The sequence below is a fragment of the Prionailurus viverrinus genome, chromosome B1 (assembly GCF_022837055.1).
Source record: "Prionailurus viverrinus isolate Anna chromosome B1, UM_Priviv_1.0, whole genome shotgun sequence".
In the NCBI taxonomy this organism is placed as follows: domain Eukaryota; kingdom Metazoa; phylum Chordata; class Mammalia; order Carnivora; family Felidae; genus Prionailurus; species Prionailurus viverrinus.
Window position 1 is genome coordinate 165,368,737 of NC_062564.1, and position 27,258 is coordinate 165,395,994.

Consider the following 27,258-nt stretch of genomic DNA (forward strand, 5'->3'; position numbering starts at 1 on the left):
TTAAATGATGTATTTGAAGCTGAAAGTGCTGTCACAGGATAGGCGTTTGCCCTTGCATCTCCCACACAAATCTTGACGGTGGGGCCGTTTAGGGTCAACGTGGCGGAGTTTTACAGGGCAGGAGCATCTAGTCTGTTTACAGCTCTGAAAAACCAAAGTGAGAAGCACATACAGAAGATAAACCCATGGTCACTTCCTCAAACTTCAAAGTTTTTTTTCTAGTCCATCCAAACACTTACTGAACACGCTCTAAGCAAGGCCCTGTGCTAATCTTGTTCTGTCTGCACCCCTTCCAGCAAGGGGAGGATAAAGAATAGAGAGTGTTTAACCAGGTGGTCGTGGTCTCATGTTGCTTAGGATTCAGTTTGGACTTGTGAACTTTTTGAAATACAGTTATCTAAAAGGAAAGCTCTTCCTGCACTTGAAGGGTGGAGAAGCAGCAAGCATGGGAGAGGAGTCGGATGAGGAAAGCTAAAGTGTGAGGCCAGGGATTAGGAGCAAGCTGTGGGTCAAGCCTGGCACCGGGGGAGGGAGGGGGAGGGAGGGGGCAGCTAGGGGGCGGCTAGGGGGCGGCTAGGGGGCGGGGACGGACCTTGCCCTCACCTCCACCTGCTACAACTGACCCGAATCGGACACTGAAAGCAGTGCAGCAACCACGGAGGCAAGAGCGAGCGGTTAAGGGATCCATCCCACTTTAGAACTTGACCCTGCTCTGCCCCGATCGAAGGGGGTTGACACCATTTTCCCACACTTGGGCTCTCTCCCCCCCACCGTAGCGTGTGAGGCTTCCAACATCCAACCTGATTGGAGTGCACGGATTAGGCTGTGTCAACGGGACACATCAGGCTCCACTAGCTGTGTGCTGACAGGCAAGTTCAGTCACCTCTTAGATTATCTAAGCCCCTGAGCACAGTGCAGCTTACAGTTAATAGTAAACCTGCAATGTTACGAGTTAGCCCCAGAAAGCTGGGCAGCTTAGATTTACTTGAACAGAAGTCATCCTCCCTTTGCCAGCACTCAGGCAAGACAAACTTTAAAACCCATGCTTCTCCTAAATACCCTAACTTGGGTATGTGCTTCATAAAAAGCATTTGGGCTAAACAGACAACTTTCACCACCTCACGTTAGTAGATACGTATTCGATTTTTGATCTGCTTTCTCACGTTAGACTGACTGAGTACCAGGTAAGGCAGACCTTCTTCCATGTTGCAGGTGAGGTAATAGGCTCTAAGGAGATGAACATGACCAGAAGGAAACAAGACCCCAAGACCCCGTTTCCCAGTTGAGCATTATTTCCATAATCTCCACCGAAAAGCAGTCAAAACCTAGGTCACTGGGAACCTAGCCTCTTTAAAGAAATACCTTCAAGAAACTACACCCAAACCCTCTACCAACTACCCAGTTCAGACACAAAATGTGAACATTCAATTTACTTGGCACGTGATATCCTCCACCCGGTAAGGGTTATAAGACTTCTGACAAGTTCTGCAGAACTGCTTGAAGTAAACCTGTGATGAGAGAGGAAAACACTTAAAGCAAAACCCTCTCAACACTCAATGTCAAAAAGCTGCCAGTTCAGGGGCACCTGGGTGCCTCCATCGGTTAAGCGTCCGACTCGCTTTCGGCTCGGGTCATGATCTCCCTGTTTTGTGGGTTCAGGCCCTGTGTTGGGCTCTGTGCTGACAGCACGGAGCCTGCCTGGGATTCTTGGTCTCCCTCTCTCTCTGCCCCGCCCCCGCTCATGCTCTGTCTCAAACTTAAAAAAAAAAAAAAAGCTGCCAGTTCCTTGGTGTTTCTTACCTTGTTGGTGCCCTGCACACACCACACGTAGGCACTTTCCCATCGGATGTTGCAATCCTTGCAGTGATAGTAGCCATACTTCTGCTCTAAGAACTGAGCAAAAAGACAGCAGAGTTTAACCCACAGGATATCCAAATTAGCCTTCATTTCAGAAGCTGCGAAGGATCGGTTTGCTGTTCAAAACTGGCAACCGCATTCCAGATCACGGAGGAACGCAGGCTCAAGGTTTGAATTGGTCTCTCCGATGTCATAATTGGGGGAGCTAATAGCTTAATCAAGCACAGAAGCAAGCATGAGCCTAAAAATGTATTCCAGATTAGCTTGGTTCATAAAGCAAACCGACTGGCAAGTTGCTAAGTAGGTATTTTCCCTCTGACACGCAAGGGAAAAGCCAAACATCTAGGCTTCTCTAAACCTGGAGATTCTTTAAATCTTTAAATTCTTTAAATTTAAATTCTTTAAATTCTTTAAATTCTTTAAATCTCTAAACCTACAGATTCTCTGTAGGATAAAGTCTAATTTTAGAACACACACATGTGAAAGTGGTTAAGCTGAAGAAAAGGAGGAAGATTCTGTGTCCTAAGACACTTTAAAGATGTTCACTCAGAAGTCCATTCTCTGTGCTGCCCGTTCAATTTCCAAACAGTGCTAGGAATCTATTGTGGATAAGCCAGAATTCATATTTAACATGAACTAAAGTAGTACTGCCTTATTCTTGAGCTTCTCCTCTTCCCTCCCGGTGAGAAACACATTATGAACAAGTGCTTGGAGTCAGACCTTTAAGTGCGCTCTGAAGTTCCTGCCAATTCTACCACAATTTCATAGGTGAGCAAACGCAGGCCCAGGACAGGTACGACTGAAGATCACACGTGGTTTACATTACACATAGCTTCTGTGGAGCTCCACTCACTCCCCGTCTCTTCCCCTGCCCCCAACAGCCCTGGGCCGACCCCAAAGGAGGCCTCCAGGCCTCTTCCTACCCCTGCCTTTCCACTTCCCAGGGTTGCCACTTCCCTCAGCACAGGCCAGCTCTTTAGGGTTCAGCTGGCCCTCCAAACCTGCTGCGCTCAGGCCGCAATGCACAACAGCCGAAGGCCCAAACGCTTTAGCAGTGTTGAGTTTCTGAATAAGGGTGCTTTCTAGGAGCAAGAAAAAAAATCCCAAGGGAGACCATTCATAGCTCTAGCTCCCGGTGGAAGCTTGAGACAAGAATCAGGGGAGAGCTGACCAGGCAGGACCCCAGGAAATGACCGTTACGGCTTTTGCCATATTGCCCTGAGATAGAGTAGGATCCTTGGGAATCGGTTCTCCCTGCCAGCAAGTTCTCCTTCTGATCTGCTGAGTACCCCTCCTAGATGGTCCAAACGCGAAATCCACACTGGACCACGTGCCCACAGTCAGGGTTTTATACAGTAAATACGCTCAGAATAAGAGTTACCAGGGCGCCTCCCTCGCCAACCTGCGGAGCCCACGTTCCACAATCGCCAGCAACAACCATCAGGCCGCACTCCCTGAATTCTGCCGTTGGAGGGGCGCCTGCTGCTGGGAGCGGCTGCGAAGAGCCACACAGGCTTGGCGTGCGCCTGAGAAAGCTGGCGCCTCCACGTGCGCGAGCAGCCACCCGGCGAGGGCAGCGACAGGATCCAGGAGGAGACCACACCCCCGGGGCCCTCCCGAGTCGGTTCCCTCCAGCCGCCTGAGCCTCACCTGGAAGCGCGGCCTCTCCTTGGCCTGCTCGGGGCTCCGCGGCGACGACCTCTGGCCCGCGGCGTCCCGGGCCTGCCCCACCGGCGGGGACTGCTCCGGACCCCTGGGCGGGCGCCGCTGGGCCGCCTCGTCACCCCGGGCCTCCCGCGGCTGCAGCCCGGCGCCCGGCGGCTCCCAGCTCTTCCGCACCGCTGCCTGGGCCGCGTCGTCGTCCCCCTCCTCCTCCTCGGACTGCGACCGTTGGGGCGCCTTCCTCGCCGACCCCTCTCCCTCCTCGGGGCCTCGGGGCCTCGGAGGCGGGGTCCTTCGCTCTCCCTCGGGCGCCCCGGGCAGCTGCTCCCCCGCCGCGCCGTCGGCCCCTTCCAGGAAGGTGGTGAGGCGGCGGGAGGCCACGGGCGAGTACACGGCGACGGTGCGCGGGAAGCGCACGGTCCGAGGGGCGCCGCTCGGGGGGCTGCTCTGCTCGGGGCCCCGGCGCGCCGACTGCGGGGACCCCGAGCCGCCCGCGCCCGCCGCGCCCTCGGTGCCGGGCCCGGCCGGGGGGCCGGAGTCGCGGACCCTGCGCAGCAGCGTGCGCCGCCCCAGCGAGCACTGCACCGAGGCGTCGCGGCGCGGGTTCACCTGCACCGCCACGTCCCGGCTGCTGGCCCTGCGGGGCCGCGGGCCGAGGTCCGGGCTCACCTGCGACAGGAGGGCCATGAGCTGCGCCCGCTGGTAGCTGTCGAAATACTCGGCGGCCGTCAGCTGCCCGCAGCCCGGGAAAGCCGGCAAGGCCGCCCCGGCAGAGGAGGACGACGAGGAGGAGGACGCGGGAGCGTAGCCCCCGCCCCGGTGCCGCCAGCCGCCCGCCTCGCCCTTGCCCTTGGCGTTGGGCGGGTAGGGGTACGGGTACGAGTACGAGTAGGGGACGCACGCCGGGTACATGTAGCCGTCCAGCACCTCGTCCCCCGGGGCAGCCATAAGCGCAGCCCCGGCCGCTCCCGCAGACGCCCTGCCCTAAATAGGCTGCCGGCCGCCGGCCCCACCGCCTGTCTCCGCGCTGCGCGGCCATCCGCACCTTTCCCGCCGCCCGCTCGGGTCCCCGGGTCCGCGCCGAGGTGGCCTGTCCCTGACCTTCGCTGTGTGGAAATTTACCACGCCTGGAGGCCGGCACAAACACCCTGAGATGATCTGGAAAGGTTGCTTTCTTTGCGATGCAAGAACTGATTGGTAAGTGAGCTTGCCCGAGGTGAGGAGGAGGCCAAGAGAGCGCAATTACCCCGATTAGCTGCGCCAGGTGGTCCCCATACCTTGATTGTTCCAGGTGTCCGTGTCTGGCTAGTGAGCAAAAACGCAAAGGTTTGGGGAACTGCTTTGGGTCTGTTACCTAGGAACTCAGATTCTAGTTTAATGATCTCAGAACTGCTCTGAGAAGTCTACCCACTGAACGCTTTGGGCAGGTGCACAGGGACAGCACTCAAGGCATCCACATCTGAGCTCACTGTTTTCTCTTCTCGACCCTGAAGCACGTCCTCTCCTCCCCTCCACTTCACGCGGAGAGTCTATTGTTCTTCTCTGGGGTGGATCGTACTACAGTTTTTCCTAAGCAAACCATCCCTCTAAAAGATTGATTTGGGGTGTGTTACATAAGTGCAGAGACAAAATCAGTCCCCAGCTGAGAAGACAATACCTTGTTCCCTGGGGGGGAAAAATGATAGCTGTTCATTACTAATAGATATCAGATCAAGTAATCAAATGCATTAATGTATTTCTTTTCTGATTTGATACAGGTTTGACAATAAAATACTGTATTTCATTGTTTAGTTGACCTGTTTGGGGATTTTTTGAATACAGATCAAAATTCAACATTGTCAGGTATTTCTACATGGAGCAAGCACTTTTTTTTTTTCTAACAACAATTACATTCAACTCAGTTATGGTTTACAAATTGCTTTACAAGTTATGTTTTACCAAAAACAAAACAAAACAAAACTTGTTTTTACTACCATAAGAGTGCACCCAAATTCTGCATTTCCAAGACCCTGTTTTCTAAGAGTGTATCTATTTGAAACAGTCCTAGAAATTGGTAATGATAAAAACCAAAGAGCACATGAACATGTTCAGGCTTTACTTCAGCAGTCCCGGGTGCAAGTTGTATTATGACATTGATGTGTAATTTGCGAAAGTGCTTGGTTAATACACCAATACAACCTTACAACGGGAAGAAGGTCATAACTGTTACATGTATGATAATGTGAACCATGTGTTACCCTTTATGTAAACCACATTCACTACCACAGACGAAAAACATCATAAATATGAAGTAACATTTCAGCAAGATAGAAACTCCTCTGTATCTCCGTGTTCAGAGAGAAGTCTGAGTGGTTTCCATCATAATTAAATTGTCAGCTTTCACTGTGCCATAGGAAGGGTCTGCCATTTCCTCTTCTTTTAGTTTCTTGTAAGAAATGTCTGTATCTTCATCTTCATCTAGAGGATCTCGCTTGTGTAATATCTCACTTCCATACACCTTATATATTAAAACAAAAATCCCTGCTTCTGCAGACTGGAAAAGGGCATACAGCAAAGGAAACATGTACATGCTTCCTATCAACTGCGGCCGAAAGGCCAGTTTTAGAATGGCGGTACAGAGCTGCACATTCTGACTCCCTGTTTCCAGGCACACGGTCCTCTTGCAGTTGGGTGGAAGACGGAAGAGAGTAGCTAAGCCGTAGCCTGAGGCATAGCCTGCCAAAGGCATGAAAATTGCTACCACGTAAACACTTGCGGGAATGCTCGCCAACAGTTCAGGTCCTAACATAGTGCCAGTCATTATGAAAAGGACCACCAGTGTCACTAGCAGAGACCACAGGGAGACCTAGTAATAGAAAATGACAAGCCGTCAGAAACAAGATAGTCGGAAAGGAATTCAGGCAAGAGAATCCTCGGCTCTTGGGAGAAGAGACCCATGTAGCCTCACCTCACACACAAAATGGAGATCTTTGCCCTAAGCAGTCTTTGACAAAGCACTTCTGAGGATGGATGGGTCACCTCATCAGGAGGAGTCCAGATCCTAGTTGGACAGTTCTGATTGTTTGGAGGCCTGTCCTTATGTCTAGTGACAATCTGCTTTCTTTAACAACTAGCCATCGTCTTGGATAGACCCTCGGGAGCAGCACAGACCAGACTTCTGTTTTAAAAAACAGGAAGAAAAGTCTACTCGTCTCCAGCAGATTGTCTCTAGACTTTCACATAACTCTGTGGTGGGAGTCCTGACTGTTCAGAACATGTATTTAATTTGTGAATGTGCCTCTTCTAAACAGCAGTTAGAATAAAGCCTGATATACCAAGTATGGTCTGATGAACAGAGAGAGGAAAAGAAAAATTACCTTCCCTGAACAGGACCCCATGTTTTCCATAAGAGATATATCTCTGGTTGATCTCTGGTTTAACCCATGAGATAAAAAGCCACTAAAATGTATGAAACTTATAAAATAAATTTAAAAAAACGTTTATAAAGGAGCACCTGGGCGGCTCAGTCTGTTGAGAGTCCAACTCTTGATTTTGGCTCAGGTCATGATCCCAGGGTTGTGGGATCAAGTCCCACTTGAGTGTGGAGCCTGCTTGAGATTCTCTCTTTCCCTCTGCCCCTCTCTCCCACCATTGCACTCGCTCGCTCTCTTTCTCTCTCAAATAAATTTAAAAAAATTGTTTTAAGTATGAAACTTAGTATGTGATATTTTCAAACTTGAAAATACTTTATATCTCAGGGAATTGATAGCAACACTGAAACAATCACCAACTCTTAGATTATGTAAGTGAAGAAAAAAAAAAACCAAACAGAAGATGTGAGGAATTCTTTGCAATTCTGCAACACCCCTTTTTCATCTATTTACGAGAAACATCCCACCTATACATCTCTAATGATGTTTAGGAATTCTTACATATAACGGAGTTTAGATACAGTACAATTGACTGTATAGAACACTGTCATCTTGATGTCTGGCTGATACAGTTCACTCATTCAAGTAAGACAAGCTGTGTAAATAGTAAGGTGGAAACCTAAAAATTCCTCTCTTCATTCTCCTTTAGATTAGTAATTAGCTAGTTGTTGTTGTTGTTTTTTTTTTTTAATGGGGGTAGGAGGTGTTTGTGAGGGAAACTAGAGATCCAAAAGAACAGTTTAAGTGCTGATTCTGGTTCACTGGATGTTTGAGGCAAAACCCCTTTGCAGTCTGTGGGACTGGCATATACTTTATAATCTTTTAAAAAATCACTTAAAATGTATCTGGGCTGGTAAAAAGTCTACCATAGAGAGTGCTAAAATGCTTATTATATAAGGTGCTCATGCTACAAAGGTACAATGGGCAGAAACCAAACAAACTATTATAAATCAAAACTTTTTTAAAAAGTAATCTCTGCACCCAATGTGGGGCTCGAACTCTCGACTCCAAGATCAAGAGTCTCATGTTCTACCAACTGAGCCAGCCAGGAACCCCTAAAACTTTTCTGATATTAAGTTTCAAAGTGGGTCCACATCAAAAGCTTTGACAGGAAATCTGATTCTTCATTGTGAAAATACTGGCACCAAAGTTTCTTTTGAACTATTTTAAATCATTTGGGTGAGCACTGACATTGAATGCTCATTTTAAAGTGTTTGCAAAAGTGTAAAAGTGTTATAAAACATACCTTATGAATGTTCTGGTTAAGGAGTAAGAATAGGTTCACCTTAAACTCAAAGTTACCCAATCTTATTGAATTGTCTATTATTTAAGTATATTTATCTGTTTTTAGCATGGGAATAACTTATTTGATTGATTTTCTCTTAGAATTCCTAAGATCTTGTAGTATTAGCTTAATGATTCAGCTTAATAAGTTCTTAATGCATCTTAAGATTATCTATGTATACATAGATATGTATACATATGTATACATAATGTATACATAATAAGATATATTATGTATAATATATAAAATATATGCATATTTACATGTACATATACATTTATTACATTCAAAATATATATGTTTATTACAGAGCACAATTTTACTCATGGCTGGCTATATTTGCATAAAAGAACCCATTATTTTTCATGTTAATAAAAGTTAGCTCCTTTGAATAATCAAATTTTGGATTAATTATTTAAAATTAATGTATTTAATATAAGTAAAACACAAAAGATTATGTCTTTAAATCTACATAACTGAAACACTGGGGAAACTCTTTTTCTCTTCACTTGGCTAAATGAATTTGTGCATTTACAGTAATTAGTTATGTGTTTCATTTGAGTAACTTCCTAAACTGAGAGTCCTACTCATGGTTTACTCTTATTGACTATTTTTGAGTTTTCAAAGAAAGCTTAGTTGACAAATATTTAAATTTTTTCTCCAGTCAACAATTAACAAAATCTCTACTGCTACAAAAGGTATCTTTTTTTTTTTAAAACAAAGCAACATTGGAAATATTGCACAAAATAATAGGAATCCTCATTCTTTCACTAGCCTTAGAAACCACATGCGTTACCGCAATGGGGAAGGGAAAAGAAACACACCGATTTAATAACAGTACTGTATTCTGCATTCTTTATCCAGGACCCACTTTTATTTTGTGCCTTTTTAAAGTCAATATTTTGTGCATTGGATGATATTCCCTCAATGTGATTTTTAAATTACTTTTGGTCCTATTAGGGTCAACTTATTTTTAGAAAATTAATAAAACATTTTAAAGAAACCTTCTACACAATTTCTCAGAATTAGAGTTCCACTTTTTTAAAACATAGGAATGCATTTCTGAAACACTGCTCAAGTTCAATTCACATAATTTCACTTCACCTGCTTTGATTTTTAGTAACACCGCGATTCGTTAGTGGACAATATGTTGCCACTTAATGGCACTCTCATCTCTCTCCCTCCTGATATGTTTCCTCCTGTGAATACTAATTGCTCACTTATGCTCTTTTTAATTAAGTTATGTTTTAATTAAAGCTATGAGTTTTTTGCAACTGCAAAAGGTAGAAGTTTTCTTTGTGGCACAAACTTTTTTTTTTTTTTTTTTAAGTTTATCCATGCAAGTTTATCCCTCTTTCCCAAACTTCTTAGCATTTCAGCCAGGGGTCAGAGACCAAGGACTCTCTAAGAGTGACCTTACCTTCACAATGTAGTCCGCCACCCGGTTGTATTTGTATCGAATGAAGACCCCCAAGCCGATAGGGAGGAGAGTGCTGCAGAGGGTCAGGGTCACTGCCCCCAGAGGTAGTAATTGCACCAGAGGGGTGTCGATCCAAGCCCGGCTGTAGATCCACAGGCACAGGGGCATCAAGACTAGGGCCAGAAGCGTGGAGGAGATGGTCATGATGATGCTGCAGAAAGGGGAATGAACAGAATTCAGAATGGGCTCTGTGCCAACAGTCTCTCTTGCACATTGGATACAGGAGAAAGAAAGAGACTGCAAATCTGGAGACTGAAGTCAGGGGTGAGAACCTGTTTCATCGGTGCCAAGAGAACAACACCCCTAAGCCCAACTGAAACATGAACCCCAGGATGGGGGGGAGGGGTGGGGTCGGATCTCAGGACTGCTGCCCCTGGCTTTATAAAGCCTATTGAGCTGGCTACAGTCTGGTTGATTCTGAGGGCAAGAACATCTTTCTTTTTTTTCATCCTCCAAAGCACCCTGTTAGACGTGGTAAGGCTGCTGAACACGACTTGTTGGATGGAACTCAATTATATTGTCCTCTGTATGAGATCACTTTCCTTATCGGGGCCAGTAGCCCTATTTTGCTTTTGCATTTCCGGAGAGTCCTAGCTTCAGGCTTCCCAGTTCCCTTTGTCTTCTAGAGGCCGAGGACCTGCGCTGACAGCCCAAACTGGAGAAGGATGGTCCGAGAGCTGTGCAGGAAACCCCAAGGCAGTCGGCAGCCCTGTCCCCGTCTAGGTTTCTCCCCCCACAGCACTACCTCTTCACGTCCGCCTCGGCTTCTAAAGCCCAGGCGTCAACCCCTCGCTGCACTGCCGTCTTCCCTCTCCCACGCCTCTCTCCAACCGCCTCTCCTTCCTCTCCGTCTGAAACCCGCGGCTAAGCGCGGCTGCTTGGCAGGAGAAGACGCCTAAGGACCAGCCCGTACCTGAGGTTCATGTCGCCGTCAACCAGCAGGGACATGAGGTTGGACAGATTCCCGCCGGGACAGCAGCCGCACAGGAGCACCGCCACGGCGGCCACCTCGTTCAGCGAGAAGGCCAGGGCCAGCAGGAAGGCCAGCAGCGGCAGCAAGCCGAACTGGCAGAGCGCGGCCAGCAGCGCGCCCACGGGCCGGCGGACGTGCTCCCCGAAGTGGTTCACGTCCACCGTGCAGCCCAGGCCCAGCATGGTGATGCACAGGGCGGCTCCCACGAACACGTTCAGCCCGTGGTTCAGCGGCGTGTCCCAGAACGGGGTCTGGGGGTGCGCCCAGGAGTGGGGGAACAGGGACGGGCCCAGGCTGGCCGAGCCGCCCGCCGAGCTGCCTGCCGTCGGCTCTGGGGTGGGCGCGGGGCCGGGGCTGAAACCGACGCCGGGACTGGGCGCGAGGCTGAGCCCGGGGCTGGGGCCGGCGCTGGAGGCAGGGGAGACGGGCAGGTCGGGGCCGGCGCTCAGGCTGCTGGCATTGGGCGACAGCGTGTAGTTGTCCGGCTGCAGCGAGGACGGGGCGAAGAGCAGCGTCGCGTTGTCGGGGCCGTCCATGGCGCCGAGGCGGGCGGCCGCGGCTCCGCTGTTCCCCGGCCCCGCGCGCCTCTGCCCGCGTCCTGCGGTGCCACCTGCCCGCGTCCGCCTGTCCGTCGGTCCGCAGCCGCAGGCGAAGCTAGGTGCGGAGCTCCGGCTGCGCGCCGCTGACGTCTCCGCGGCGTCGGGTGCTGTGGGAGGTGGGGGGGGGGCGGGGGTCCTCCGCTGGCGGCACTTAAAGCGCAGCCCCCCAGGGTGAACCCAATCGCCCGGCCCCGGCGCCTGGCAGGCCCCGCCCCGCCGCCGGGTCCCTCCTTTTAATCACCAGTAAGTGGTTCTGTTAGAGTGCAGCCAGAGGCGGAACAAAGAGCTGACAAAGGACAAGAAGAAAAACCGTGCCTGGCTGCCGATCGAGTTCTGTGATGGGCTCTGCCCATTTCATAATGAAATCTGGAGACACGCACACGCGCGCGCGCGCGCACACACACACACACACACACACACAGGAAGCTTATCAATGCATGCACATGAACTGTATACACTGTTCGAAGAGCCTGCAACCCTGAGCATCGAGAAGGGTCCCGGACTTAATGTGAGCGGTTCTCTGGTAGCAAGACACAATATCTGGCTTTCATTTACTGACAGGTTTTTTTTTTTTTTTAATTCTTTAAAAAAAATTATTTTAAAGTAATCTTTACGTAATTTGCTAACAGTTTTTAAATAAAATGCGTTCAGACTCAAAGTAGAAAGTAATAACAATACTGGGGGGTTGGCAAGTGCGTATGCATTATTTCACCGGATTGTCACAGCAGAGCCTTGAGAGATGCTGTTAACTCGTTCTTACACGTGAGGAATCTGAGGTGCAGGGAAGTCTCAGCCTCAGCAGCCAAACCCACAGGTAGTGTCTGGATGAATGTGCATCTGATATGCCCTTAACGAGGGCCCTGGAGAGCTCTGCTAAGAAAAGGCTCTGTGGAAAAATGTGTTTGGGGAGTTACTGGCAGTTGGGGAGAGGATATCTCCGTGGCCATAAATTTATGAGGTGTTATGAGCGCAGCCCGGCATTGGGATTAAAGGACTAGAAAGAAATAAAGTGGTGGGATTCCCTGCCTCGGACAGGTTTATCCCCCAAACAAATCAGATTTAGAGTTCACAGGACTGTTGGCTCAGCAACTTTCAGTCACCAGAGGCATCTACAAAGAGAGGGAGCTCGCAGCATACCAGGGAGGTGGAGCCATTTGAGAAGGTATCTATACCTGTCTGGAGACACCATAAAGCCAAAGCCAGGTGAGTTGCGAAAGCCAACAGGAGGATTTTCTAGATAGAAGTCTTAGCTCAGGGTTAGACTGCGTGGGGCCAGGACCCCAGAGTGGATTCTTCCCCCTGGGAACTTATCCCTCCCCACTTTTCTGACACCAGAGGAGACTGGGCGACTTCCATTTCCCAGTGGTGGACTGAGCCCACGTGTTTATCTTTTCTCCTCTCCAAATCTCATGAAAATGACAGAGAATATGGAAAAATAAGATTACATTCACAGCATATTGCATTCTTAGTCACAAATAAACTATCTTTTTTCCATTAGACCATAAATTCCATGAGGGCAGAGCTGCGCAAGCATTTAGGAAAGTAACATACTGTCATACTTTCCTAAAACAGTAGAGCCAAGAAAACCATGCAGTGACATCTATTGAGCTCTGAAGGAAGTGGAACATGACCAAAAATATTCTAGGTGTCCATTCAGGCTTATGTAAGCAAAACAAAGATACTCAGATATACAATGAAACACGTCACCCAAATACTTTCTTTAAGTAAGTATATCCAGGGGAGACCCGCGGAGAAACGGACAAAATAAGGAGGGGCCCCTGCTGAGCCTTCACATTCTTTAAACCACAGGATGAGATTAGCCAAGAACACAAATGGCAGAGGGCCAGCTGAAGCCTAACTGTAGACACCGCCCCTGTTTTTGCCCCCTCCTTGTGTTAATGATATTAAAATCCACAATCAAATTCAATAAGCGGTAATTAGAGGCAGCCCAACTCATCCAACTAGCTCCCATCTTGGTTTGGGGAGGGATATGGGAGGTGATTTATGCCATGGACAAAGAGCAAAAAGCAGAAAGGGATGGGCCTGGCTTGTAAATCAGCAGGCTCACAGTAAACCTGCAGTTCTGGGGGCTTCTTGGGGCCTGCGGAGCGGTCATCTCTCCTCCTGATGTAGTTATTGTCAATGTAAAGAAAGCCTCCCTCTTCTTTCTGATCTCCTTCACTGGAAGAAAACCCCAGGAGTAGAAAACAGAGCTCACAATCAGGTATGTTACTGGTGTGGCCTCCTCAATTACCTTTCTTTTACTCTTGCTGCCACCAAGGAGGGTCCGGCCCATCCTCTGGAAGGGCAAGACAACAACATAGCACCCAGAAAATATACAATGGGGGGCTGGGGAGGTGAGAAATAAATTTAGAACTATGTTGCACACCGAACGCCAAAAATAATTCCAAATAGATTAAAGAGTTAATAATGATAATGATAATAATGATGATGATACAACCAAATACTGGAGAAAAATTGTGGCTCATATTTATATCATCTTTGGATAAGGGAAGTCTTCCTAAGCAAAAAAGCAACAGAAGAAATCCTAACGGGAAGCTCACTAGATATGGCTACATAAACATTTTATGCACAGCAGTAAAGACAGAAGGGAAAAAAGTTAAATGCAAATTACAAAATGAAAAAAATATTTGAAACATATAAAATCCAGAGCTAATTTTTAAAAAGTTTTAACGTTTGTTTATTTATTTATTTATTTTTATTTTTATTTTTTGCAACGTTTATTTATTTTTGGGACAGAGAGAGACAGAGCATGAACGGGGGAGGGGCAGAGAGAGAGGGAGACACAGAATCGGAAACAGGCTCCAGGCTCTGAGCCATCAGCCCAGAGCCCGACGCAGGGCTCGAACTCACGGACCGCAAGATCGTGACCTGGCTAAAGTCGGATGCTTAACCGACTGCGCCACCCAGGCACCCCTAACGTTTATTTATGTTTGAGAGAGAGAGAGAGAGAGAGAACAAGTGGGGGAGGAGGAGAGAGAAAAGGAGACACAGAATCTGAAGCAGGCTCCAGGCTCTGAGTTGTCAGCATAGAGCCAGACAGGATTGGGGGGCGGGGGCCCTCAAAACCACAAACCACGAGATCATGACCTGAGCCGAAGTAGGTCGCTCAACCAACTGAGTCACCCAGGCGCCCCGTGAGCTAATATTGTTAATTTACAAAATAGTTTCACAAATTAATGAAAACAAACAACACAATAAGAAAAAGGCAAATGATATGAATAGACACACAAGATCACAGAAAGGAATGCTAATCACCATATACTTCTAAAAATATTCACACTCACTAGTAACCAAAGAAATTAAAGCAATTAAATGCCATTTTTATTGGAAAATACTGAAATAAATACGATAGTGTTGTGGCAAAGATGCTGTTAACTGGACAGTCTCTCATCCTGCCAGGGGTATGTCTTTTCGAGAAGGAAACTTGGTGAATAACAATTTCCCTAAGAATGTGTATTTCCTTTGACCCAGCAATTCTTTTTCTAGGTGTTCATTATAAGGAAACAGTAAGAAAAAATAATTTAAAAAAATTTTTTTTAACGTTTATTTATTTTTGAGACAGAGAGAGACAGAGCATGAACGGGGGAGGGTCAGAGAGAGGGAGACACAGAATTGGAAGCAGGCTCCAGGCTCTGAGCGGTCAGCACAGAGCCCAACGCGGGGCTCGAACCCACGGGCCGCGAGATCATGACCTGAGCCGAAGTCGGACGCTTAACCGACCGAGCCACCCAGGCGCCCCGAAAAAATAATTTTTTAATGAAAGCTGCATTGAGTGTGTATTATATACAGACAATCTTCTAAGCCTTTGCATGGACCATCTCCTTTAACCCTTAGGATAGGCTTAATGGGGTTAGAAATTTGGCAAGTTATCGCCTACTAGGGAGAGAGCCAGGAGTGGAACCCAAGCTTTTGGATCCCAAAGTCTGTCTCCTAAGCCTGTTGCAGTGTGGTTAAATCAATGAGTACACTAATACAGGAGACTGCTATGCAGATACAAAGTACCATATTTATAATCAGAGTTCTTAATCTGGAGTCCATACATGAATCTAAGAACCTCTTGAAATGATGAACTTTTCTGTATATGTACTTTTTTTTTCCTGAAAAACAAGTCCATGAATTTTCCCAGGTTTCTAAAAGAGTCCAAGATCTATTTAGAGAAATAATAAGAATAAGGGAGAAGTTCCTGTGATAAAATCTTAAGTGATGAAACAAACTATAAACACACACACATACACTTATATTCTAGTAAATATGTTGAATATATATAAATTTAGAGGGAATTTCTCCAATGTATAGTATATCTGAGTGATAGGATTAAAAGTGATTTTTAGGGGTGCCTGGGTGGCTCAGTCAGTTAAGCATCAGACTTCGGCTCAGATCATGATCTCACAGGTCGTGAGTTCAAGCCCCATGTTAGGCTCTGTGTTGACAGCTCGGAACCTGGAGCCTGCTTTGGATTCTCCCTCTCTCTCTGCCCCTCCCCTGCGTGCACTCTGTCTGTCTGTCTCTCTCTTTCAAAAATAAATAAATATTTTTAAAATTTTTAAAAAAACAAAAGTGATTTTTAGGGTTGCCTGGGTGGTTCAGTCAGTTAAGCATCCTACTCTTGATCTTGGCTCAGGTCATGGTCTCAAGGCTCATGGGATGGAGCCCTACGTGGGGCTCTGCAGTGAGAGCACAGAGCCTGCGTGGGATTCTCTCTATCCCTCTCTCTCTGCCCTTTACCCTCTCCCCCACACGCTCTCTCTCAAAATAAATAAACATTTAAAAGTGATTTTTAGTTTTCTATTTTTTATGGTGTTTCTGAATTTCTGCCATAATAGTATTTGATAATGAGAAAAGTAGCAATGTTATTTTTAAAATAAAAAACCCAGAGGAAAAATAAATTCCACAAGTGTCGAGGGCTAAGTCACTTTAATCAATCCACAGGGAAAATAAAGGTTGATAGAGAAAAATAGGCAAAAGACAGACAATATACAATAAAAAAGTGTATGCTCTTTATTAAAGGGAAAAAGTTGTACTTCTCTAGTCGTTAACTAAACACAAAATATGAAACTTAAAACCAAACCGACAAAAATTCTCAAAGTCAACAACATCTAATGCTGGAAATGCCATGGAAAAAGCACTCAAACACCTTTGACGGTGGTGAGGTATTTGATACAGCTTCTGGGCAAAGCAATTTGATAATACAACCCTGCTTCTGGAAATTTTTTAAAATTAGAATTATTTCAGGTGATGTGCCAGAAACCCTAAGTCACATTGGTTTAAGGCCAGAAAGGGCATTTATTGACTCATGAAAATGAAAAATCTCCAGCTGTGGCTGGCTCCCAAGTTAAAACGAGGACTCCGTCCCTCTCCATTTCTCAGCTCTCCTTTCCTCTACTGGTATCTTCATTTTCATGTATACTTTCTCCATAGGGAGGTTCAACAACTCCCCATACAGTTTTCGGCAAATAGAGCGTTCCTATGAAATCTTTCGTAAGCTGGAATGGTATAAAGGGAAGAAGCCATTATCATTCATCTATGCAGGAAAGTTTCTGAGCATTCCTAGACCCCCCAAATCGACTCTCTTATGTTTTTCTGATAACTTAAAACACATCTTGCTGACGGATGAATGTAATAAATGGAGATAAAACAGAGATGCTCACAGACACAGTTCAAAGCTGTGAAGGCTTGCTGCTGAGATGCTAAGTGTAGTTCTTGGGGGAAAGATCTTGGTGAGGCTGCTCTCACTGCTGGGGGAGAGCTGCCTCCGTCACAGCTCATTGCAAAACAAACTCTGAATGCTATTTTCCTCTTTCTCCTTTTATCGTTTTAGCATAAAAGGGAAAATTCTCTTCAGATTTCTTTTCAAACAGGTGCTAACGTAGGTCTTTCATAAAAGTGAAGTGGCCATGTGCGAACTTCTGAAAAGCCAGGGATACCTGTATATCTTACCAATTTAAACCCCGCATGGAAAGAGAAAGCCTGCTTCCCAATAATTCCCAGAACAGTCTTGGGACGAATTTGGTCCGTGACTTTCCCCCAGCCCAACCTGCTTGTTCTGGTAACGCATCAGATCTCCGTCATCTTGTAAGAGTATCATCTTGTGCTGTTCGATCATGTGATTCAATTGTACACTTCCTAGTCGCTACCAAAAAGCCATCAGGAGAGATTTGATTTAATCCAGATTCTCCTTCTCATGTCATCTCGGAGTCTGCTCCAGAGAAGCCCTCGGCTTTCCACATATCCCTTCAGTGCTTTGCTTTACACAGAAAGATTGTTCTTTTTTTTTTCTGCTGATCGTCTGTTCTTCAACCAGTTACATCCTTGTCTTTATCTCTCCTTTAACTTTCCCGTCACTGGCAACTAACCTGAAAAGTGAGAGGTCTGTTGCTTTCTTGAAGTGCTAACATTTCAACATGTTTTCGATGCATGGAAGACTGTAGTGAGGACATCACGTAGCCATCATTGAATGGCATAAAGCTTGTATCAGGAGACATTGGTCATCTGATAAACCGAGAAGGAGAAAACAGTATCTACAAAGCTCTAGCAGGATATTAAACTGAGAATTTATTTGATCCAAACATGAAAAAAAAAAATCTCCAGTGATGTTTTTCAAGATTCCCAACTGAAAAATTACCTCTTAAGTTACCAGACCATACACTAAATAGGAAAAATGAGATTTTTTTTAAAAAAGAAGTTTTATTAAAATTAGACTCCACTAATTGGTTTGGATTTGGGGTGTTTTTTTTTTTTTTATAATTTTCATCATCCCATACAAAGTAGATAAATCATTAACATTTTTTAATTTATGAAATGTTATTTCGAAGCACTCATTTTTATTTTATTTTTTTTAAATGTTAACTTATTTTTGATAGAGGGAGAGAGAGAGACAGAGACAGAGCGCAAGCAGGGGAGGGGCAGAGACAGAGGGAGACACAGAATCCGAAGCTGGCTCCAGGCTCTGAGCCGTCAGCACAGAGCCTGATGCGGGGCTCGAACCCACAAACTGTGAAATCAAGACCTAAGCCAAAGTTGGATGCTCAACTGACTGAGCCACCCAGATGCCCCTAAACACTCTTTAAAGGTGAGTTTCTCTTGGAATAATTTAAAACCTCTTGTCCATTACAGAAGAAGCTTGCTCACCCATTTAACCTTAGTCAGTAATGATATGTGTTGGAGAATAGTAATGAGTTCTGGGTTCACGTGATCCTATGACAAGACTGTGGTTTGTTAATAATTTTATATTTCATATTTGTTTCTTACTTTCAATATTGAATTAGTCTTGCCATTCAATAGATATGAGCATGATTTCCCATGGCTGCTGCTTACCAGTGTCTGTCATTGCTATCCATTGCCCTACTTCGTCTAGAATATTGATCGGGAGGGAGTAGATAAAGTCACTGCTTTTCCCCCATCGTTTCTGTAAAATTGTGCTGAAAGGACTTTATGGGGGCTGGAAAAATGGGGATTGAAAGTTGGTACTAATGATTTTCATCATACTTGCTTAGACTCTCTCTCTCTCTCTCTCTCAAGTAGGCTGATGCCTGGCACCGAGCCCAAGGCGGGGCTTGAACTCACCACCCTGAGATCAAGACCTGAACTGAGATCAAGAGTCAGTCACTTAACCAACTGAGCCATTCAGGTGCCCCAGACTCTCTCTTAACTAATCAAATATTAGTTTTAACTAATCTTAACTAATCTGGTTTTAACTAATTTAACTAATTTCCCTAGATTTTGACTGATTTAACTAAATTTTAACTAATCTAATTTTAACTAGTCTTAACTAACCAATAACTGACTTTCCTCCAAAATCTGGTATTTTAGAATACATATGATACATATAGGTATGTATGTATAGGTATGTATACATGTATGTATAGGTATGTATGTATAGGTATGTATACAAAGTGCGCATATATATATATATATATAGTTTCTTCTATTTCTCTAGACCTTTCAGAGGCTGTGATTAACAGACATAGATCCCGAAAATTTCAGAGTTCTTTTCATAATATTGTGTTATAACAACTCGATTCAAACACTGTATTAATCTCCCAGTGTTTTGCTAGACAGGAGAATGATGGAGGTTGACATAAGGTACGTTTCATGTTCTCAAGGACCTTGCAGCTCCTTGAGAACAAAAGCATACAGCTAAGGGTACAAATGCAAGGCACATTGTGATGAACTTTATATATTCAGGTTCACATGAGATGAGAAAGATCAATTCTGGCTGTGGAGTCTAAGTCTAACCAACCAATGAGTACTGGACTTTCAACATGTAAAGCAAGGCCAAGGACATTCTAGGGAAGGAGACCAGCTTGCACAAAGTCTTAGGAGCACATTACTTCCCCTGGGATCACGGGGAATGGAGCAGGCATACACAGTGGCAAGGTCAAGAAACAAGATGGGGCAAGGTGGGTAGTGAAGGCAAATCTTTTAGGGTCATTGTTGCCATGTAAAGAGCTTGAACTTTATTCTGGGACCGCAGGAAGTGAGCTAAGTTTTCTGTACAGGGAAGTGACATATCCAGATTCAAGACGCAGAAAGACAATTCTCCAAGCTCTGGGTAGATGGATAGAAACAGCACAAAGAACAGGGAGAGAGTCAAGCAGGAGGCTGACCATGGCAGTAGAAAATAATGGCAGCTCATAGCACAGAGTGAGCATGGAAATTGAGAGGAAAAGGTACATTTGCGGTGAAGGAGAGAAATGATTCAAAGCAAAATTAAGCTCTAATTTGAAAGATGAGGTGGATGGTAATGATATGAACTGAGATATAGAACACAGGCAAAAGAGCAAGTTTGAGACTCAAGTAGCAAAGTGTTAGATGTGTTGAGTATAGGATGTTTGGAATGTCCAGTTGGAGTCTAATATGCCACTGAACGTCAATTTGAACCCTATGGCAGAGACCTGGGGAGCAGACATAAACAGCTCAGGTCATGATCTCGTGGTTCATGGGAATGAGCCCCACGCTGAGCTCCGCACTGACAGCACTGAGCCTGCTTTGGAATCTCTCTCTTCCTCTTCCTCTCTGCCCCTACCCTACCCTCTTTATGAATAAGTACACTTTAAAAAATGTTGCTGTTCTAGATTTACTCATGGGCTCTTTTTTTTCTTCTCCCTCTGCACTTTCGTAGGTGATTTCATGAACTCATCTGGCTTTCGCTATGCACTGTAGAGACTTACTCCCGGATCTCCGTTTCTAGCCCCAAATCTCATCTGAGCCCTCACTCTACTACCCATAACTGCAAATATTCCTAAAGCAGAATTCCTTCTATCCAGCCCAAACCTGTATCTCCTCTTCTTCACTTTTGTTAATGGCACGGCTGTCAGCCGTCGCTCGCCTTTCTATACGTGTTTCTCTGGGAATACAGCCATCCTTTTCCTTCTTTGGGAAATACCAATCCATCCCTTAGCGTTTACCTCAAATCTCACTTTCCCTGTAAGCCCCTTTAACTCATCTTTCGTTTCCCTCTTAGAGTCAGGCGCTCTCTTCTTTGGTTTCCCGGATCACCGTTTTGGACCTCACCCGCACCTGTCAATATTTTTTGGAAGTCTACCTTCTCCAGGAGACTACAGGCATGTTTGTAGCGGGAGCTGTGCTAGGGCTGTTGTGTGTCCTAAGCGTTGCCTTTGCATACTTCCTATCCCGACATGGGCCTGCTTTGTGTATAGTTGAATGGACGGCAGATGGATTGATGAACGGGTGTGGTCTTATCCAACCAACACACAGGGAATGGAGAGTGTGGCTTTGGTGTCGAATTGTCAGCTGGTGACAACACTCACTTCTGTTAACTCGGCTCTGATTTGTAGTCTGGTGACGAAAGTGGAATTATTGCTCTTAGCATACCAGCTGGTTTTCTGCAGTCTGCGTTGCGGCAGCCGGGTGTTGCCAGTCATTGTCACAAAGCAGTCTCAACAGCCCTGCTCCAAATGACCTGATGTGCAACTGTCTGGGCTGCGGGTCGGAATGTTAAATGACATCGTGTTTCTGCAGCTAGCTGAGCCGCTTGAGTCACAGCCACAGTGAAAACATTTTAACGGAATTAAAATCTCTGTGGAGGAGGGAAAGCAGAGGATAAACAAGGTTGGACAACACACTGAGACGAGAGCAAAGGCAAGAAACAGGGGCATTGGAATGGCCTAAACCGTACACTCAGCTATAGTAGGAAAGTAGAGATGAAGACAGAGAGGTCTACGCGTGTGATTTAAAATAGTCTAAAATTTGCTCCTCGTTGAATTTGAAAAGAAAAATAAATAAATAAAACGAAACTTTTCTAGAAAACACAGACAGTAAATTGAAAGGGGCCACGGGGCAAATAAATAAAAGCTATCTCCCGTGAGAGCAAACTGAAATAGATCAATTACCGCTTGTCACTTCCTATTTCCAAATGAATGAATTACTTTCTAAAAAGCCTGTGCGCTGCTGGGTTTGGCGCAAAGAAGGAAATTCCTGTTGTGCATCTCACGCAAATGGAAAATGATTGGGGTGATAAAGTACCTCTGCTTCTTTAGGGAATTGACATAAATAATTCTTGCTAATATAGGAAAACTGGAACCTCAAAAATCTTTATGGTAAGTTAGAGCCCTGAGGAGCACCTTGTATTTTACTGTGACTTAAAGGAGTATTGCCAGTGTCACCTTGAGCAAGGGAAACAAAAAGGGATCTAAAAACCCTAACATATAAGATAGCTTTCTTACACTGGTTGGCTCCACTTAGAGAGGAAGAGTGAGTTGTCTCACTGCCTTCCAGACCCTGCAGGTACAGAGTTGAGTTAGAGGAGATCTCTGCATCTCACAGACAAATGTAGGACCAGACAGAGCCCGACATCAGGGTATCAAAGAGCCCAAAGGCAGGACCCCAGGACCCCAGGAGGGATTGGAGGCAGGCACTGAAGGTTGGGAATTTGCTTTTCTCTCTGTTTCTTTTCCCACTTCCACGGACTGCAGAGGAACAGGACCTGTGTAGACACAGAATCATGGGGGGTCTGCTATGTTTAGCATGAGGGGACTGGAGTCCTGGAGGGGTTGAGGGAGGAATGACAAGAGATGAGAGAGACAGGCAGGGGTTAGCAGATTGAGCTTAATTCTGTAGGCTGTAGAGGGGTGAGTTGATAAGCAAAGAGGATGATACTTTTTTTTTTTTAAACTTTTTTTTTTTTTTCAACGTTTATTTCTTTTTGGGACAGAGAGAGACAGAGCATGAACGGGGGAGGGGCAGAGAGAGAGGGAGACACAGAATCGGAACCAGGCTCCAGGCTCCGAGCCATCAGCCCAGAGCCTGACGCGGGGCTCGAACTCACGGACCGCGAGATCGTGACCTGGCTGAAGTCGGACGCTTAACCGACTGCGCCACCCAGGTGCCCCAAGAGGATGATACTTTTAAGGAAAATCTCCGGCAGCAACATGGAGGCCAGCCGAATCCATGACTCTCAGTCATTTTCCACTCTGACATCTGTGTTCATGTCTTCCCAGCCCCCCCCATGTGTAACTACTACAGGGGTTTCCATCCTGAAGAAAGAAGAATGAAATGTAAGTTAAGGTCGTGACTTGAATCCACTCCAATTGTTTTTTTTAACGTTTATTTTATTTTTGAGAGAAAGAGCATGAGCGGGGGAGGGTCAGAGAGAGGGAGACACAGAATCTGAAGCAGGCTCCAGGCTCTGAGCTGTCAACACAGAGCCCAACATGGAACTCGAACCCATGAACCGTGAGATTATGACTGAGCAGAAGTCAGATGCTTCTACCGACTGAGCCACCCAGGCTCCCCCACTCCAAGTTATTTTAAACTAAATTGATCACAGGGGCGCCTGGGTGGCTCAGTCGGTTAAGCGGCTGACTTCGGCTCAGGTCATGATCTCGCGGTCCGTGAGTTTGAGCCCCGCGTCGGGCTCTGTGCTGACCACTCAGAGCCTGGAGCCTGTTTCAGATTCTGTGTCCCCCTCTCTCTCTGACTCTCCCCCGTTCATGCTCTGTCTCTCTCTGTCTCAAAAATAAATAAACGTTAGAAAAAAATTTTAAAAAAAGTGACTTGATCACAAACTTTGGTACCTCAGTTATTACTAAATTATGTGCAGTGCACCTCATAATTGATCATGAAAGAGTCATGATGCCATGGCTGAGAACCACTAGAGCAAAGATGGTCATCTGTGCTCGAAAGACAGCTGGGGGTTCACAGGAGGGATCTTGGGGACTAGGGGGAAGCTAAGAGGACAGAGCTCTGACACCCACCCCCCCTAAAAAAACCACACACTTCAACTGGAGAAGCTGTACTTTTCTCTTATCATTGTAGGCCTTTTGCCAAAATTTTATTTCAATAAGGTATTCCACTACTTGAAAAAAAATATCTTGCAGCGGATAGAAGATAGGAAAGATTGGAGGCAGATAAATCAAATAGGAGATCGTTGTAATAGTCTGGGTGAGAAATAATAAAATTAGTTCAGCTAAATTTAGTTGAATGGATAAATTAAAGCTCATAACTCAACGTGAATCACAATACTCAAGATATAAAGTATTTCTGGGGCACCTGGGTGGTTCAGTCAGTTAAGCGTCTGACTCTTGATCTCAGCTCAGGTCTTGATCTCAGAGTTATGAGTTCAAGCCCCTCATTGGGCTCAAGATTAGAAGGCATTTCGATAATATATACAATAGGAAACCATATTGCAAATTTATTTTGACATGTGATGGGGTACAAATAAATAAATAAAATATTTTATAACAGCACTTCTCAGACTTTGATGGATACAGACAGCACTTGGCAATCTTTATTTTTTTAAATTTTTTTTCAATGTTTATTTATTTTTTTTGGGACAGAGAGAGACAGAGCATGAACGGGGGAGGGGCAGAGAGAGAGGGAGACACAGAATCGGAAACAGGCTCCAGGCTCTGAGCCATCAGCCCAGAGCCTGACGCGGGGCTCGAACTCACGGGCCGCGAGATCGTGACCTGGCTGAAGTCGGACGCTTAACCGACTGCGCCACCCAGGCGCCCCCGCACTTGGCAATCTTGTTAAGATGTAGATACTGATTCACAGGATCTGGGGGCCTGAGGTTCTTTCTAACAGCTTCCCAGAAGATGTGTACTCCAAGGACCACACTTTGAGTAGCAAGGTATCAGATAATCCTACCAAGAATTGTAAGATTTCAAAAATATTCCTAGCCCAATGAAACGGTCTCTGAGTTCAGAGACCCTTAGATTTAAGTTCAGGGTTTACCACTTACACATCACAGCTGACCTCTCAGTCTGTCTCTACATCTAATGACAGTACCTGACTAACCGGTGAGGATTAAGAACTAATACAACGTAGGAGCGCCTGGGTGGCTCTGTGGTTAAGCATCTAACTCTTGATTTTGGCTCAGGTCATGATCTCACGGTTGTTGAGATCAAGCCCTGAGTCAGGCTCCGAGCTGAGCATAGAGCCTCCCTGAGATTCTCTCTCTCCCTCTCTCTCTCTGCCCCTCCCCCGCTCACACACACACTCCTGCATGCAAGCTCTTTCTGTCTCAAAAAAAGAAGGGAAATAATACAACATAAATTATTAGTACCATGCCTAGCTCCTAGCAAAAACTTAGTCAATATTAGATTCTTATTTTCTAAAAGCCGATTTTGTAAGAGTGATCCACAAACTGCCTTTAGCAGAACCACTGTGGCACCGGCTGACAAGGCAGACACAATGATGACAATGCCATCACTGGGACCCTGTGTCAAACCTGCCGACCCAGAAATTCTGAGGAGGATGGGCATTTTTCACCAACCCCTTTGTCCACTCCAGCTGGGGGACCACCGCTGGAAGCTACGTGCGTGTGTGGGTAGCACGGCCAAACCACTTCCAGAGAGCATCTGTTTAGCACGCAGAGCCAAACCTTGGCTCACACCTCGACCTGGCTTCCTGTAGCAGGTGGAAGGTGAAAGAAAGGCAGTGTGGTCACTGGGCCACAGCGATTATAACCTCTTTAGAATCGAAGCAGATACCTACGTCCTGCTTCGCTGTACTCTTTATCCGCAAGAAGCTCGGGTCCCAGGACAAAAAAAAATGCCAGCTTGAGCCTTCTTCCTTCCCCAACAGTCACGCAGGTTTCTTGCCAAGGTAAGAGGAGCTGCGTCTTTTCAGACCAATTCTGGGCAAAGCTGACCCTGGCCTGAATATCAGAGTTGGTCCAAGTTATTTCCGAGGGCTTTCTACTTGGATTTCCCCCCGGCACACCATCTGAGCCTACTTTTTAGGACTCTCTTCTCTGCTAACCCCCGGTACCCTTGCCACCTAGCTCTCCCAAACCTCTACTGAGGTGTCTTCTCCCTCATCTATAATCCCATACTTCCTTCCTACTGAAACGCCCAGAGTCTAAGGGACCCCCAAAAACGAACCACCAGAGTCCAGAGTCAAAGCTAAGCAGCAAGGGTCATTTATTGCAGGTTCGAACCTGGACCTCCGCGCACTCGTTGCCGGTGACGACGAGAGGTCCTGAGAGAAGTTTTTACACCCCTTTTATAGACAGGTACAAACAAGTCATGGGGAAATCAGGAATACACGGATGTGCCAAGCAACAATGATTGATCAGAAATACGCGGATGTGCCAAGTCACAATGGTTGATCAGAAATACACAGTTGTGCCAAGTCACAATGGTTGATCAGAAATACACAGTTGTGCCAGGCAACTGTGATTGATCAGAAATACACGGATGTGCCAAGTAACAATGGTTGATCAAGAATATACGGTTGTGCCAGGCAACTATGATTGAACAGAAATACATGGGAGCGCCAAGCAATTGTACAGAAGCGGAACAAGCTGGTTAAGCTTGGTTAGGTTTCAGTTTTCCCGTAACTTAAGCTTTTAAGTTTTAATTTTCTCAGGCCTTTAAGTTTTAACTTTCTCAGGCCTCTCACTACCTAGCGAACTACTTTGGCAGAGGTGGGCATCCTTTAGAAGAAAATGGTCGGCTGAACCAAAGCCCCATCTGGAAGAATTTGACCTAACTCCATGACAAGGGGGCCAAAACTAGCACTACCTACAGACAAAGCCAGGACTTTAGTTAGGAAGCAAGGTTAAATATGCTCTAACACATGATTACATGATCTTTGGGGTCCCCAGAATCACAGAGTATAACTTAAATTTAGCCCTAGAAAAAGACAGATATGACTAGTTGTCTGCCATAGACAAATCTCAAAAATGGTCCACAGGAGGGGTGCCTGGGTGGCTCAACTGGTTAAGAATCTGATTTTGGCTCAGGTCATGAGACTTTGGCTCATGTCATGATCTTGTGGTTTCTGGGTTCGAACCCCGTGTCAGGCTCCGTGCTGATAGTTCAGAGCCTGGAGCCTGCTTCGAATTCTGTGTCTTCCTCTCTCTCTGCCCCTCCCCTGCTTGTGCTCTGTCTCTCAAAGGTAAATAAACATTAAAAAAATGGTCCACAGGAATATCTATTTTTGATCAAATAGATTTGATTTGATTTAAATGAACCCAGGAGGGCCCATTTGATTTAAATGAACCCATGAGGGCCAATTATTCATTTCTTTTTTTTAAATAAATGTTTATTTATCTTCGAGAGAGAGAAAGCATGAGTGGGGTAGGGGCAGAGAGAGGGGGACAGAGGATCTGAAGTGGGGTCTGCACTGACCACGGGGAACCCGAGCCGGGGCTCAAACTCACAACCCCGTAAGATCATGACCTGAGCCAAAGCCGAAAGCTTAACCACCTGAGCCCCGTAGCTGCCTCCCAATTTATTCATTTCTAAAATCCCTTGCACCTGTACATATTAGGCAGTCAATCAACAAATTACTTATTGGCCATCTATCGTGTGGCAGGCTTAATTTAGGTTCTGGGGATACTACTGCATAGATTGCATTTATACGTGTAGCTTTTAAACTCATAAATAAGTTAATTTTAGGTGATTATACAGTCATATGCTGTAATACAGGCCATGAAGAAGAGAAAATAGAATAATGTGGCACGCGGGTGGGGTGATTAGGGGAGTCTTCTCCCTGAA

At 45.8% G+C, this 27,258-nt stretch overlaps 2 protein-coding genes across 2 annotated transcripts; both read right to left on the minus strand.

Moving 5' to 3' along the window:
* Positions 1 to 4,467, minus strand: ZAR1 (zygote arrest 1). The gene is made up of 4 exons (XM_047857469.1): positions 3,508 to 4,467; positions 1,801 to 1,893; positions 1,434 to 1,508; positions 1 to 144 (listed from the first exon to the last, which is right to left on the minus strand). Exons 1-4 carry the CDS (start codon positions 4,465 to 4,467, stop codon positions 1 to 3), a joined length of 1,272 nt encoding a protein of 423 aa, XP_047713425.1.
* A 1,384-nt stretch (positions 4,468 to 5,851) lies between these two features.
* Positions 5,852 to 11,203, minus strand: SLC10A4 (solute carrier family 10 member 4). The gene is made up of 3 exons (XM_047857626.1): positions 10,608 to 11,203; positions 9,635 to 9,845; positions 5,852 to 6,364 (listed from the first exon to the last, which is right to left on the minus strand). The coding sequence occupies exons 1-3, from the start codon at positions 11,201 to 11,203 to the stop codon at positions 5,852 to 5,854; spliced, it is 1,320 nt and encodes a 439-aa protein (XP_047713582.1).
* Positions 11,204 to 27,258: the final 16,055 nt, after the last annotated feature.